Raw genomic sequence first — 14,761 nt, forward strand, 5'->3', positions numbered from 1 at the left:
CCACGTCAGCAGGGACCTCATCTACACAAATCTGAATCCCAACATTCGGAGGGGCCCAGGAGGGTCAGACTGGAAGGGCAAACCAGACTTGCCCACATCCCTAGAGGTATTAGCTAAGGAGGCGGGAATCCAGGCCAGGGCTCCCTCTACTCAGGCCCACGGCTTGCAGTAGACACGTGCTCACTGGTCCCCCCAACTCACTAGGAACACGCATTCACACACACACATGCAGGCACATATCGCTCTTTCCTGTTGAGTGGATGCCCCCTTACACACACCCTTTAGCTCCTGGGAATGGTTAGGCTGCGTTTGCCTGCAGGGCAGCTGAACCCAGGAGCAGAGGACGAGGCCCAACTTTAAAGAGCCGGGAGACACCACGCACAGCAGCCGGCAGGAGCCTGCCCGGGAGGGGCCGTCACCCCCAAGGCCGAGCCGCAAGGAGGGCCAGGGGAGAGAGGGGTGCGTGGAGTCAGTGATGCAGACTGGCGGCCCCCATGGCGCCTGTTTACTCTGACAACACCACATGGGGAGCACAGGCTGGGAGCTGGCACTGCGGGTGGGTACTTCTTTGCCTTCCAGCACCCCCCTCCCGGGGGGGCGTGGTCAGAGTCCAGCCTGCACCAGGAGACCTGGGCCTTCTTGGTGCCTTCTCACGTGTCTCTGCACAGAGCCCTGGGAAATGAGCCCTGCTATCTTCTGCCCGACATCTCCAAGGGGCTGCTGGAGAGGGGAACCACTCTATTTCCTCCAAGAAACACAAGAGGAAGGCGCTGTCCTGGGTCCAAGGTGCCATTCTGCAAACTCCCAGGATCCAGGGGAGCTCAGAGCAGGCCCCGGGGAGGGGGCTAGAGCACGCCCACCCCACCCTCTGCCAGCCCTGGCCTAGCGCCCCTGTCCTGTGTCCTCTCTGCCCGAGTCCTCCTGGCCAGCCCCGCTGTGTCTGGCTCGTCGCCGGTCCAGAGCCAGCTGGAGGGCGCGCTTCACAGAATCCAGGTTGTTGAGAACATTGTACCGACTCAGGGCCACCAGCCGATCGAAATCCTCGGGTTCAAAGGTGAAGCTCATCATGCCGTAGGGGGTGTCTGGCCCGTGGACCGTGAAGTCCCCAAAGGCCTTGTCCACAGCTGTTTGCCGCTGCACACCTGTGAGGGAGGGAAGTGAGGCGATGCCAGGCCAGACACTTGGAGCAACCGACTCGCAGCAGACAGCCACTGTGCCTGCCTTGCCCCCAGGACATCCAGCTGGCTCTCTGTCCAAGATGGGCCCACGCGGGCCCCCATCTCAGCTCAGCCCAGTGCGGCCACTCAGGTCCAGGGAGCAGAGGACAGCAGCGGGCACTTGGGCCGTCCAGAAGACCGGCCTTTGGGGTGTTACCCCGGAATGGCCTCCCAACACCCCAGGGCTCTGGAGTGCAGAGGCCCCGTGTGGCCCTCCCCTTACCTGGGGCCAGGTGCGTGCGAAAGGTGCGGTTGACCAGGGGGAAGTGCAGCACGATGGGTGCACGGGGGTCCTCAGCCTCCGCAAACAGATAGCACTCTTGGGGCCGCTCCATGTCCTCAGGGCCCACCTCGATGCTGGGGAAGGGGATGCCCCGGTCCAGGCAGTACTGTTCCGTCTCCCGTAAGGCCTGCACAGGGAGGCGAGCCTCTGACCTGTCTGCCCGCGCCTGGGCTCACAGGACACAGGCCTCAGCACCAGCTCTGCCTCTAGTGGTTGAGTGGCTTCAGGCAGGTGGCAACACCTTTCTGATACATAGCTAACATAACAGAGGGAACAGCTCCTAGTGGGGCTACTGGGAAGGTTAGCAGTGGCCAATGGTGATCAACCGGCAACCACTGGGTGCTGCCATCACCATCACTCCTCCCGTACCCACCCACAGCCTCCCTCTCTGCTGCCCCTTAGGGGCCCAGGGTACTGCTCCGTGTTCACAGAAGTTCTGAGTTGGTGCAGGCTTTGTCCTTCCTCCTGTCCCAGACTGCCACTGGGAAGAAAAGAGGTGGCCAGGGAGGGAAGGGCTGGCCCAGGAGCATGGCCAGAACCCACATCTGGGTGACAACATCTGTCCATTCCCCGTATCCTGTGACCAAGTACCTAGTAGGCTCTCCTAGCAGGGACCCTGATGACTCCACTGTTACCATAGTAATACAGGACAGCAGGCCCGGGCCCAGCCTCGGGGCAGCCATCCTAAGCTAGGTGGGCAGGGTATGCAGTGGGCGGCTTCCACTGACCAGGGCAACTCCTGAGGGCCCCTCCCGGTCTCCTCTTCCTCTCCATTCTGAACCCTGCATTCCAGTGCTGCCAGCAGTGAGCGCACGCACACACACACACACACACACACCCAGAGGGGTGCCCAGGCCGCCCTCACAGGATGAGCCCAAAACACGCACAGGCAGGCTACCCCAGCAGAGCCCCTTCCCCCACCCCACTGTCCACGACCCTCCGTAGCTCGCCTGAAAGGGGCTTTCCAGGGAGTAGTCGAAGGACAGGATGAGGTCCACAGCTCGCTGGGGCAGCAGGGCCAGCGGGAAGGGCGAGTTGATGGCGAAGCCGGCATCCACCAGGTGCAGGCTGTCCCACGTGGGCGTGAGCTGGTTGGGTAAGGCGTCCCGGTGCGCGGCTGCAAGCGCAGGGCCCAGGGTGCTCGTCTCACTGGCAGTCCTCTGCCGGTTCTCCCTCCCACCCGCCCCCCTCTGAGAGCCATGGCCTTCCCGCCCTCCAAGCCCTTGGCCCGGCATGGTCAGCAGGCGACAGGAGACCATCAGGCAACCCCGGCCCAAGGCTGACCCTGGGAAGCCAGAGGCACAGGTGGGAAGGGGGCACCTTTCCAGGCCAAGAACTCGCTGCTGGCTCCGTAGTCCCTGTGCAGGCAGAGGCCCCGGGTGAAGTTGGGGCTGTCGGCGGCAGTGAGGCGGGAGGTGAGTAAGTCCAGCATGGCCTGGGAGAAGGGCCCCTGGCGGGTGAAGAGCCGCGTGCACAGCCGCGCTGGGTCGTGCACCTGCAGCTTCTGGCAGCCATCTGGGTAAGGGTGGAAACCACAGGGCAGCCGTGCATCTGGGGATCCCGACAATGCAGGCAAATGCCCACCCCGCCACCCTCCAGACCTTCCCAATGGCCTCACCTTCACATTCCCCATGTTCCCAAAGATGCCTATGATGTGGCTTTTATTCAATAATAAAGGGTCTCCCCTATTGTGGTTATTACTACTATTTGAAAGCCAGAGCAATAGAGAGAAAGACACAGAGAGGGGGAGATCTCCCATCTGTTGCTTCACTCTCCAGATGCCTGCAACAGCAGGGGCTGGGACAGGCCAAGGCCAGGAGCCAGGAGTTCCATCCAGGTCTCCCACGTGGGTGGCAGGGACCTAAGCACTCGAGTCATCACCTGCCGCTTCCCAGGACGCATACTAGCAGGAAGGCCCACGTGTAAGGACCATCATGAGGATGCTTCCCCGGTCCTGTGGCACACGGGGCAAGACCCTCAGTCACCCTGGGGTATGCAGCTGAAAAGAGAGGACTTCTGGGCTGAACCCTAAGAGCTGAGTGAGGGGTCAGTGCTGTGGCATATCGGGTAAAGCCACCACCTGCAGTGCCGGAATCCCTTATGGACAATGGTTCGAGTCCTGGCTGCTCCACTTCCAATCTAGCTCCCTGCTAACAGCCTGGGAAAAGCATCAGAAGACGGCTCGAGTGCTTGGGCCCCTGCATCCATATGGGAGAGCTGGAAGAATCTCCCAGCTCCTGGCTTTAGATGGGCCCAGGCCTGGCTGTTGCAGCCACTGGGGAGTGAACCAGTGGATGGAAGATCTCTATCTCTCTGTCTCTCCCTATCCCTTTCTCTGTAACTCTGCATTTCTAATGAATGAATCTTTAAAAAAAAAAAATAAATAAATAGCTGAGCAAGAGACCGAGGCTAGAAAGTCGGGCAAGGAACTGCACAGAGGGCTCTCAGGGCCACTGAAGGGTCAGGGTGGAGGGGAGCCAAGGCGGGGGAGTGGGTTAGAGTCAACCAAACACCCAGAGGACCTGGGCTGGGTTTGCCTCATTGGAGCCCAAAGCAGAGACTGTGGAGGCGTGGCCTGTCATTCCTGTGGGCACCCGGAGACCCCCCCCAAGCTAGCAGCCAAGTCCTCAGCCACCCCCTCGCCCACCCGCATCCCTCTGTGGGGACCCCGTACCTATGATGTTCACACTGCCCCTGTGCCTGTTCAGGAAGCCCAGGCCCGAGCCACCCATCTTCAGGAAGATCTCATCCAGGCTGGCAGCAAAGGCGCTGCCCCACAGGCCTAAGGAGACAGGCAGAGCCCTGGTCCGTGCGAGGGCCCGGCCGGGCCCCAGCCAGCCTGTCCCCCGCCCCGCAGCCCACACTCACCCTGCAGGTAGCAGAGGCGGGTCTCTGGCCGCACCCGCAGCAGCCGCCCCATGAAGAACTCGGAGCCGAAGAGCGCGGTGGGAACGTGAGCCCCGTACTTGGGGAAGCCGACCTCGTGGGGGGTGAACTCACACCACTCTGCGGGCCCACGGGAAGAAGGCAGAGGCACTAGGGGCTGCCCACCGGGGCCCTTGCGCCTGAGTGAGCCCACTGAACTCCGAGGACCCCGTCTATGGCTTCATCCCACGAGCACCCACCTCTCCCTTCCATTGCCACATCACACACCTGCGAAGTCTTCCCCACTGACGTTGGAGCAGACGTTGATGCTGGCGTAGATGGGGTAAGGGTTCTGAGCCCGGCTGACCGCTTCCTGCTGGTCAGACAGCTTGGCAGTGTTTTCCTGGGAAGGAAAGGAGGGAGGCGGCTTGCCTTTTAGGGGTCCACGGTCCCCATCCCCAAGGCCCAAGGCCAGCTCACTGCAGTCACCGGGGCCAGCGCTTCGGAGACAGCTCTCAGGGACGAGCTGCAGTCTGCAGCAGAGCGAGACCAGTGAGTGCTGCAGACGGGCCCAGGGGCTTTGGGAACACGTCCCGGGGCAGAACGCAAGGCAGTCAGACTGACAATTTAAGAGCAGTCCCTGACAACCAGTCTAATTTATGATTTAAAAAGTAAATCCTAGGGCCAATGCTGTGGTGTAGCAGGTAAAGCCACCACCTCCAGTGCCGGCATCCCATATGGACACCGGTTCGAGTCCCGTCTGCTCCACTTCCAATCTAGCTCTCTGCTATAGCCCGGGGAAGCAGTAGAAGATGGCCCAAGTGCTTGGGCCCCTGCACCCACATGGGAGACCTGGAAGAGGCTCCTGGATCCTGGTTTCAGACTGGCTCAGTTCCAGCCATTGCGGCCTTCAGGGGAGTAAACCAGCAGATGGAAGACCCCTTTCTCTCTCTCTCTCTCTCTCTCTCTCTCTCTCTCTCTCTCTCTCCCTCCCTCCCCCTGCCTCCTCCCTCCCTCCCTCTTTGTAACTCTGCCTTTCAAATAAATAAATAAAAGCTTAAAAAATAAAAAAAATAATCCCTAGGAAATGTAGAAGAGAAATCATTTATGATTCCACCCTCAGCTGACAACCACGCACCAGCGAGTAGGGCGGCTGGGAACCCTCTCCCTACTGACAGCTTGGGCCTGCAGTTCTCAAGGTAGCGGCCAGGTGGCGTGGCTTTGCCTCTGAGCCACAGGCTAGAATCATTTTCTTTTCTTTCTTTTTTTTTAATAATTAGGTTTATTTAACACCAACTGTTCTTTTCTTTTTTTTTTTTTTTTGACAGGCAGAGTGGACAGAGAGAGAGACAGAGAAAGGTCTTCCCTTGCTGTTGGTTCACCCTCCAATGGCCGCTGCAGCCGGCGCACTGCGCTGATCCAAAGCCAGGAGCCAGGTGCTTCTCCTGGTCTCCCATGGGGTGCAGGGCCCAAGCACTCGGGCCATCCTCCACTGCACTCCTGGGCCACAGCAGAGAGCTGGCCTGGAAGAGGGGCAACCCGGACAGAATCCGGCGCCCTGACCGGGACTAGAACCCAGTGTGCCGGTGCCGCAAGGTGGAGGATTAGCCTATTGAGCTGCGGCGCCGGCCTAGAATCACTTTCAAAACCTACCTGTGGGAGGGCCCTACTGGTGAGCCACCAGAATCAGTATCTTTGGAAGCAGGGCCGGGCATGGGTGTCTGACAGGCTGTGCAGGTGATTCCAATGACCACTGCAAGCTGGGCTCGCCCTCCCCAGGGGCAGGAGCGTCAGAAAGGTGAAGCCGTGTCAGCCCAGCCTGTTCTCACTCCTTCCCACCAGGGGCGCTCAGACCTCCAGGACAGCTTTACACACCTGGGGGGGGGGGGGGGGGCGGGGCAGGCGGAAGCCTGCATTCATGTCTTGCTCTTCTCTCACCTCCTGGTACAGAAAATACTCGATGAGGAGGCCCCAGAAGTCAACGAGGGACACGCTGTGGCCACTGTCCTCCCGGAGCCCCAGTTCCTGAACGTAGTACTGCAGCCGCTCTGGGGACACTGCGCCCACCTTCCGGCTGCAGACCCGAGCCCGGGCATGCTCAATGGGGCCCTTCAAGGCCACCTGGGACCAGGCTGGGTCCTTGTAGAGCGTGGAGATGCACCTGGGGACAGAAGGATGCCTGCGCATAGGGGCGGGGGCATGCAAGGGGAAGGAGGCGAGCAGGAGACTCCAGGGGCCCTCCTCTCCCATCACTCACACCTGTTGCCCCAGAGCCTCCCCAGCTCGGAGGAGCCCCTCGGCCCCTCCCTCCCCTCCTGGATGCAGGTGCCCCGCCTGCCCAGGGACTCCATCTGAGCACCAGGGCACACTCCTGTGCTTTCCAGGGTCTTCTCCGCTCCTCACTCTGCCCCCACCACACTCACCAGGTGGACCCAGAGACCCCACTCAGGTAGGTCACGGCGTCCAGGAGGCCGAGCTCCTGCAGCCCTGCCAGGCTGCCGTACAGGGACGTCATGGCTCGGGTTCCACCGCCAGAGCCCAGCACAGCCACCACGGGTACCTGGCACAGCAAGGACAAAAACTACTACTTCCGTCATGCAAGAGGTCTTCCGAGAGCTCACAGGAAATGCTTGCGGGGAAACAACTAGGCATGGACTGACAAAAAGTTACCTTTGAATTCCATTTTCCATGGACTTTTTAAAGTCCCCTCATGTGCACCATTCTTCTAAGAGCCTTACCTGTATTTTCTCATTGAATCGTCACAGCCACCCAATGAGAGCCCATTTCACAGATGAAAAGACAGGGGCACAGGAAGGTTAAGTGAGGTGCCCAGATCAGACAGTGACAATCCATCGAACCCAAGCCGTATGCTCCAGGGCTGACTTTGACCCATGAGACCAGGGAGGCACAGTTGATAAAGTACAAGCAGACAAAGCAGGGTTTCTTGGCGCTGTTGATATTTTGTACTACTGCATGTTGGGCCAGGTAGTTCTTTGCTGTGGGATGCTCGGATGTTGGAGCCAGCTTAGTGGCATTCCTGGCTGTTAGCCAGTAGCTGCTGGAAGCTCCCCTCAGCTCCCCCCATCCCTGAAGTGACAGCAACAATGTCTAGATGTTAATGAATGTCCCCAGCTGAGAACACTAAGCTGGGATGACGGCCTGTTTGGGGACCCCGATGACCTAGAAGCCAGAGGCTTCAGAAGCCCCCAGGTGCTAGGGCCCTTGGGTCGGAGGGGCCTGCTGGGAGCAGAGCTGGAGCTTTTTGGCTGCTGGGCTTTTGCACGAAGGTTTGGTGCATCCCACCCCAGACTTCCAGTCCTTTCCCCGTCCTTTTCTGCTGGGAAAAATGGTCGCCCCCGGCCCCAGCTTGAGGAGGACACTTCGAGGTGAGGTGGGGCAGAGCGGCACGTGGGCTTCTCCGTGCCAGGCAAGCCCTGTCCCACATGCAGGGGCAGCTGGGAGTCCCAGGCCGCTCCTGGGCTGCCCCGGGCCGTCTGCCAGCGTGCCTCTCCCCTGCCAGCCTCCCAACCACAGCTCAGCCCCAAGCAGCCTCTTGGCTCAGGCAGCCACGCACCTGCCATCTCCAGACACCTTGGACCACTGCGGGGGGAATCAACCATGTCCCCGCCTCCCTAGATTCCCATGCTGAAGCCCAGCCCCACAAGGTGACTGAGTTTGGCGAAAGGAGGTAATAAGGGAAAATGAGGTGTTCAGGACGGGACCTTAATCCAACAGGACTGGCATCCTCACAAGAGGAAGAGACGTGAGAGCGCTCTCTGTCCCTCCCTCTCCCTTGCTCCCTCTTTTTTTCTCTCTCCTCTGCTCTCCTCTCTCTCCCTCCCTCCTTCCCCCCTTCCCTCTTCCCCCCTCCTTCCCTCTCCACAGAGGAGAGGCCAGGTGAGATCACAGAGGGGGGGGTTCCCTCGGGAACAACCCTTGGGCACCTTGACCCTGGACCTCAGCCTCCAGTGCTGTGAGGACGTATACGTGCCCGTGGTTTAAGCCACGCAGCCCAGGGCAGTCTGTCACGGCAGCCCAAGCAGACAAAGCTGTCCACTCTTGGCCAGCGCTGTTCAGCCCTCATTCCCGGCGGGTCCTTCCTCCTGACCGTGCCCATCAGGGCCAGCAGATGGGCCTGCTCTTTCGTCTCTGCTCCCTGTCCCGCTCCAGCCACGCAAGTCCACTCAGGGGAACAGGCCAGAGATGTGGTCCCAGCGGCTCTGGGGTCAGCTTCCTCCTCCGTTCCATACCTGGTCACTGTTCAGGGCCTCGCTCAGGCCCAGCACCTGCTGCAGGGCCCTGGACACGACCTGCTTCCTCCTGTCCAGAAACTGCCGCTCCCCATCACAGAGGCCAAAGCCAAGGCGCAGATCCAGGTCCCCAGAGCTGCCGGGGTGGGGGGTGGGGAGAGGTAGGGGTGTACCAGGTGACTGGGCAGTGGGGGAGGGCCCAGCTCACTCTTCCCAAGAGCAGACCTGTGCTCCCTGGAACCCCTTAGAAAGCACCCGAGGGACTGTCCACGAGCAGGGAACGGTGGGCGCCCCTGGCCTGGGCGCCTGGGCAGGCAGCACACCCTGGGGGAGCACCCCACTCTTCCAGCCTGGAGTCCCGCCTCACCTCATCTCTGCCTGCACGCTCAGCGCCACCTCCAGGCCCTGGAAGAGACAGCAGCTCAGCCCCAAGCTCACAAGCAGGATCCTCCCAGGGGAGAACGCTCACCACCTGTGCCCCCTGCTCGGACCCCTGGGTGGTCACGGGGCAGGCTGGCGGGGGAGGAGGGCTACAGCTCCCAGTCCGAGCCTTACCTGCCCTAGGACCACGAGGCGCTGCTCCTCCCTGCCTAGGGGCAGCAAGGAGAGCGGGACGGCCCCCTTGCCCAGCTCGAGAGTCTGAGCCTCCAGCTCAGCACTGGGGTCACCCTGTGGAGAAGGGGACCGGCCAGGACCTCAGCAGCCGGCAGGAAGCGGCCTGGAGGCGGCACCGAGTCCACAGCCCGCCCTTGGCCCTGGGCCGGCTCACCTGCAGGACCACCCGCTTCTCCCCCAGCTCCACATCCAGTCTAGAGCTCAGCACTGGGTTCACGTGGAAGGTGAAGGTAGGGGTGAGGCCCAGCTCCGCGGGAGGCTGCAGGGGTAAGAGCTGGGGCTTCTCGCAGGCCCCAGGCACTGCCAGTTGGATCTGTGTCACACCTGAAAGCAGAGGGCCCAGGTGGAGGATGGAAGTGGGGGGGGGAGGGGGCGCAGGTGCTGCTCACGATGGCACCACCTGGGCCTTCTCTTCCCGCAGGGGGTGCCACTCATCACCCACTCTTACCACACCGTGGCCAGTCAGGAAGGACCCTTGAGCTTCCTCTAGCCCTGCCCACGTCAGACCTGGGCCCCTGGGGCGGACGGGAACACACAAGGGCCCGGGGAGGGGAAAGGCAAGGCCTGGGGAGGGAGAGAGCCCCCGCCCCTAGCCTGTGGGGCTGGCGATGTTCAGTATGTTGTTATACAGTAGATGATTATATACAATTAATTACCTATTTGTTGCTATATATTAGTTACCAGTTTCTAACTAGCAGTTTCCCTGTGCAAACTCTGTGCTCACTGCCTGGGGCCCGGTTTGTAGGCCGAGAGGAAACCAGGAATACATGGGCTGTGAGCCCTTCCCAGCCTTTGCTTCCAAACCTGAGCCCTTGGCAGGGCGTGAAAGGAAGACTGGGACCACAGTGTCGAGAGGAGGGGCGGGCATCGGGGAAGCAGAGAAGGGGAGAGGGGCGGGCCTATAGGCCGGGGGGCACAGGGCTGCTTCCTGCCCTCTTCCAGCCTTCCTGGAAAGGAAGTTGGACCCCAGAGAGAACAGGCCAGGCAGAGGGCCCACAGCCAGCCTCACAAGAGTCCCAGACCCCACACACAACACCACAGCCACAGAGACCCCGCGGGTCCCAGGATAGGAGACACCTCAGGAGCAGAGGTGCAGCCTGGGCCCCTCCTCAACCCTGCAGCCCCACCCCGACCAGGCGAGACCCTTGGGCTCCACTTTGAGCCTGAGTGTCACGAATTAAAAGAGGATGATAATTGCACCCACTGAATTGTTAGACTTTTTTTCCTTTAATCCTCCTAAGTGCTCAGCCCACGGCCTGACTCAGGGTGAGCGCTCTGCTCTGTGTGACCGAGGCTGGACTCAGCCTGCAGGCGTGGCCCCAGCATCCAGGGGCGCCTTGGCTGTCGTGGCCTTGGCTCCAGGCCCTCTGCAGCGGGCTGGGCAGCCCTGGACCTTCACTTCCCCGGGGGAGGTGAGCTCCGGCTCCCCCGACCAGTGACCACCCCCTGCCCTCTGACTTGGAGCTGCACCGGTGACTCGCGCTGGCTGGTGACACATGAGTGAATGACCAGTGGGTGACCAAGCGCTTGGACAGCTCTTGCTCAATTGGGCTTGCTCAATTGTACCTTTGCGATGTCTTAAGAACAAGTCCAGGCTGGCATGCCAATTACAGAGAGGAGAGACATATGGGTAGAGACAGGCTACCCCCTCCCCATGCCACCTGCAGCCCTAAAGCCCCCGCTGACCACGGGGTGTGTGTGTCAAGAACCACGGCTTGGGGGCCTCTGAGATGCTGTGTGTGTGGCAGAGCCATCGCTGAACTGATACAATCTCTACACTTGGACACTTGCAGGGACAGGAAGTGCCCTCCCCCCAGGGACCATCTGTCCCTCCCGGGGTCGGCTTTGAATAGTGGAAGACATAAGACTCTTCTGCTCCTCAGCACCAGCAGCCCCTCCCCAGGGGGTCGGGGGAGAAGGCCAGACCCAAGGCTGCTGGCCGGACTCACCGCACTCTCGAAGTGAGGCTATCCCGTCTCTCCCTAGGGTGCCCTGGATCTTCAGGCAGGGCTGGGCCTGGGGAAGGCAGAGGCCCACAGGGGCCAGACAGCCCATGGGGTCCGAATTAGGGGGAGAGGCCGGGACAGGGTCCAGGAACTAGCTCCCCCGGGGCCTGGCCCCCAAGGTCACACCCAGCCCCTCCCTGGGCTCAGTGGAAGTGGCCCCCGGTGGGACAGGGAAGTGGGGGATCCCCATGAGCGGCTTCTGTGGCAGTCTCAGCACCAGGGTCTCCAGTGAGTCGTGTGCAGTGCATGAAGAGGAAGGAGCCTGGGTCCCTGGTGATCCACCCAGGCCCAAGGCAGCTTCCTGTCCTCTGGCTAGACATCACTGGGCTCCTCCATGGTCTCCTCCCTGCCCCCGACCCGGGAGGCCCCAAGGGTGCCTTCCCTACTCACCACCAGGACCCCATTGGTGATGACTTCACACGCAGGCACCTGGCTGCAAAGCAGGACGGGCTCACAGGCCATTCGGCTCCCTTGCAATGGCTGTTACCGTAACAGCAGGACCATCGCAGCCGCAAGAGCCCGGCAGCGTGGCAGACCCTGGGGGTGGGGTCCTGTTGGCCACCATGCAAACAGGCAGCAGCAGCAAGGCCAGGCCAGCCTCTGAGGCCAGCACAGGAGGTGGGGACCAGCTGGGCATGCTCACCTCTTCTCCAGAACAAACTCCACCTGCAGCTCCTGGGAGTTCTGCACGGGGGGAGCAGGGGCACCAGCTGTGATGAGCTTGGGACTCTCGCTGCCTCTCACTGCCCCCGTGGAGGGGGAGACTTGCGGCTCTTTGTGGGCAACCGTGTCTCCACGCAGAGCGCCAATCTCTCAGATATGTGTACCAGGCCCCATTCAGCTCACCTGGCTGTCGGGGAAGGTGTGACTGTAGGGTTGGCCGGGCTTGAGGCTCCTCAGGTCAAACAGGTACCGGGAGAGCTGGTCACTGTCCAGGACATCCTTGTCATAGAGGGTGAGTTCCAGAACATTCTGGGAACAGGGCAGGTGGGAGGTGGGAGGCTGAGGCAGGACAGGAGGGCAGCACCCTGGAGGCGCAGCCCAGCCCTCACTGGCCTCACCTTCACAGCACTGTGGAGCTGGTAGCGGAAAGTCTCGTTCCACTCAGGGTCACTGCAGTTGGCCACCGTTCTGGTCTGGGCGGGGCAGGGGGACGCCGTGGGCAGCCATAGCTTCACATAGCAGTCGGCTTTGGACACTGCAGTTGGCACAGGGAGGAGGCGTTAGCCTCAGGCTGTGATGGCTGCAGCCTTCCTGGAGGAGGTGGGGAGGCCACCCACGTGCCGAGGCGGGCCAGCAGCGAGCTCTGCCAGGTGCGCCTCTCGCCCAGCTGAGCGGACATTCCGGTGGCCAGGGGCCAATGTCAGGTGCCAGCACAGGCTGTGGAGTAATTCCAAGAAACTTCCTGGTTCAGGCAACAAAACCCCTTCACCACGAGCAGTGGGATGGAAGGGCTTATGGGGGCAGGCGTCCACTTGTGACAGAGGCCTCGCTCTCTCCCTGAAGGCACCTGCTAGACTCGGGGGTCCGAGCCTGCTGCCTGCCCCTCACCACGGGTGCCTCTCCACATGATTTCAAGGTGTACACTCACACACTCACGCCAGTTGAGCCCGGGGGAGGCCCCAAGGGAAGGCAGGAGAGAAGGGGTGGGGAGGGGTCACTCACGCCGGTCTGACCCCTGGATATTTCTGGCCCTCAGCACCTTCACCTGGAGGTCGTAATAGGGGTGCGTTTCCCGCTGAAACAACAGAACAGCAGGGGCTCAGTTCCGGGAATCGTGGGCTGCTCTCCTCCCTGCTGGGGTTTCCAGCTCCGATTTCCCCACGGGGTCACAGAGCAGCAGCCTGGCCTGCGTTTACTGATGTCGCCGTGCAGGGGGCCTGTACCTGGGAGGCCTTCGCAGAGCCCAGGCAAGCAAGGGCTCAGTGTCTTGGTTTTAAGTGGGGTCCCACAATCTGCCAGGCCTGGGTTCATCCCTGAGCTGTGGACCACCATCTGAGCTCGTTAAGGGGATCACACACCACTACCCTGAGGCTCCCTGAGCCTGTGTGCCCTGGGTGTAGCTTGAGAGCTGCAAGAGCTGGAGCATAAGCATAAGGAGCTTAAATATTAAACAAGGAAGCTGTGCACCCCAGCCGTGGGCTCCTTGACCGGGGCTGGCGGGCGGCAGGCAGGTGCAGGGGAGCCGAGTCACTGGGCAGACTGCAGCCCCGTGGGAGGGAAACCCCCGCACCCTTCTCCTGGCTGTGGGTTCCATAGCTGGCCGAGAGCATTCTCGGCAACACCCAAGGCAAATGTCTGCACTGGCAGGGATTATTGTCAAGGTCCTGGCCAATCTCTCTAGTTCCAGCTCTGCCAGCTCATCTGGGACAAGTAAATCCCACTGGAAATCAAATGCCAGCCCTGGCGCCAGCCTCCATGCTCAGGGGACAGCAGCCCCCAGAAGTCCTGCAGGTAAGGTCAGGTACCTTACCCGCGGGTGCCTCCACGGAGCCTCCCTCTTCACTCTCTTCTCTCTCTTCCGCAGCAGCACGGTTCCCACGAGGGGCAGCCCCTGGCCTGCCAGCCACCGAGGCCACAGGTCCCACAGCATGGCCGGGCAGCCCAGCTCCCAGCAGAAACCTCACCTGCCTTCCAGAGCTGCCCTGCCCCTCCCCGGTCCCCCTGCTGCAGCTCAGGTCGGACAGGTAGCTCAGGGTGGGGAGGGCGGAGCGCCAGAGGTGGCCTGGGCTGGGGCTGGAGGTGGGGTTTGCCAGCTCCGGAAGTGCCCGAGGCCTCATTTCCCCAGGTAGGAGCCAGCTGGGTCCCTCTCCTCGGGACTCAGGCGAGCTCCCAGGTTGCAGTGGGCAGCTCTGAGCCTCGCCGCAGGGGCAGAATTCCAGGGCGTGGGGAGGCCCCGGCTATTTGTATTCCTCCCAGGTCCTCTGGGACAGTGCTTCCCAGCGGCCCAGGGAACGGCAGCTGAATGAGGCCTCTGCTGCCCAGGCTCCCCCAGAGGTCAGAAAAGCATCCCCCCAGCTGCCCTGCGAGGGAGACACGTGCACAGCTCCGGCTCAGGGCTTCTTGCGCACTTGAAGGTGCTTTCCTCATGGCCTCCCTGCCCATCCCCCAGACACAGAGGGCCTGCTGCTTGCAGACCTGGTGGCGATGGCACCGGGGCCCAGCCGCAGCCTGAGGACTTTGCAGCTTCCCAGTGGCTTCAGCCTGCGCCCTGTGCCGGGGTCAGTACAAAGACCTGAGTGACTCAAGGCACAGGCAGGGATAAGGTCTGGTTGTACAAGCAGGAGGGGGCAGAAAGCAGCACTTCCTGCCCTGGAGCTATTGAGACCACTGCGGTCCTCCCAGGGACCACTGAGAAGGAGGTGGGGCCTTGCCAGGGGCCACGTGGTTCACTGGGACAGTCTCCAGGCACAGAAAGGATTTCTGGGCGAGTGAACTGTCGGGAGACACATTTCTGTTCTGCAGCCAACATCCAGTCATCCCCTCTCCCCCAAGCTCTGAGCTGGAGGCTGAAGGAACATCCAA

At 61.6% G+C, this 14,761-nt stretch overlaps 1 protein-coding gene across 1 annotated transcript; it reads right to left on the reverse strand.

The window, feature by feature from the left end:
* Positions 1–526: 526 nt before the first annotated feature.
* On the reverse strand, positions 527–13,829 carry PLA2G4F (phospholipase A2 group IVF). The gene is made up of 20 exons (XM_062204752.1): positions 13,710–13,829; positions 12,902–12,974; positions 12,298–12,434; positions 12,083–12,208; positions 11,880–11,920; positions 11,627–11,669; positions 11,180–11,246; positions 9,385–9,554; positions 9,171–9,284; positions 8,983–9,020; positions 8,616–8,751; positions 6,789–6,925; positions 6,304–6,526; positions 4,654–4,768; positions 4,369–4,506; positions 4,175–4,282; positions 2,821–3,015; positions 2,451–2,617; positions 1,441–1,627; positions 527–1,142 (listed from the first exon to the last, which is right to left on the reverse strand). Exons 1-20 carry the CDS (start codon positions 13,827–13,829, stop codon positions 883–885), a joined length of 2,595 nt encoding a protein of 864 aa, XP_062060736.1. The 3' UTR covers positions 527–882.
* Between the last annotated feature and the right edge of the window lie 932 nt (positions 13,830–14,761).

The sequence above is a fragment of the Lepus europaeus genome, chromosome 11 (genome assembly GCF_033115175.1).
Source record: "Lepus europaeus isolate LE1 chromosome 11, mLepTim1.pri, whole genome shotgun sequence".
In the NCBI taxonomy this organism is placed as follows: Eukaryota; Metazoa; Chordata; class Mammalia; order Lagomorpha; family Leporidae; genus Lepus; species Lepus europaeus.

Excerpts from the sequence above, each read along its gene's own strand:
- PLA2G4F (XM_062204752.1), bottom strand. The coding sequence starts at position 13,829 with ATGCTGTGGGACCTGTGGCCTCGGTGGCTGGCAGGCCAGGGGCTGCCC. Across the intron at positions 11,670-11,879 it reads GAGTTTGTTCTGGAGAAGAG|CCAGGTGCCTGCGTGTGAAG; the intron begins GTGAGCATGCCC and ends CCTGCTTTGCAG. Across the intron at positions 9,021-9,170 it reads GCCTCGTGGTCCTAGGGCAG|GGCCTGGAGGTGGCGCTGAG; the intron begins GTAAGGCTCGGA and ends TGTCTCTTCCAG.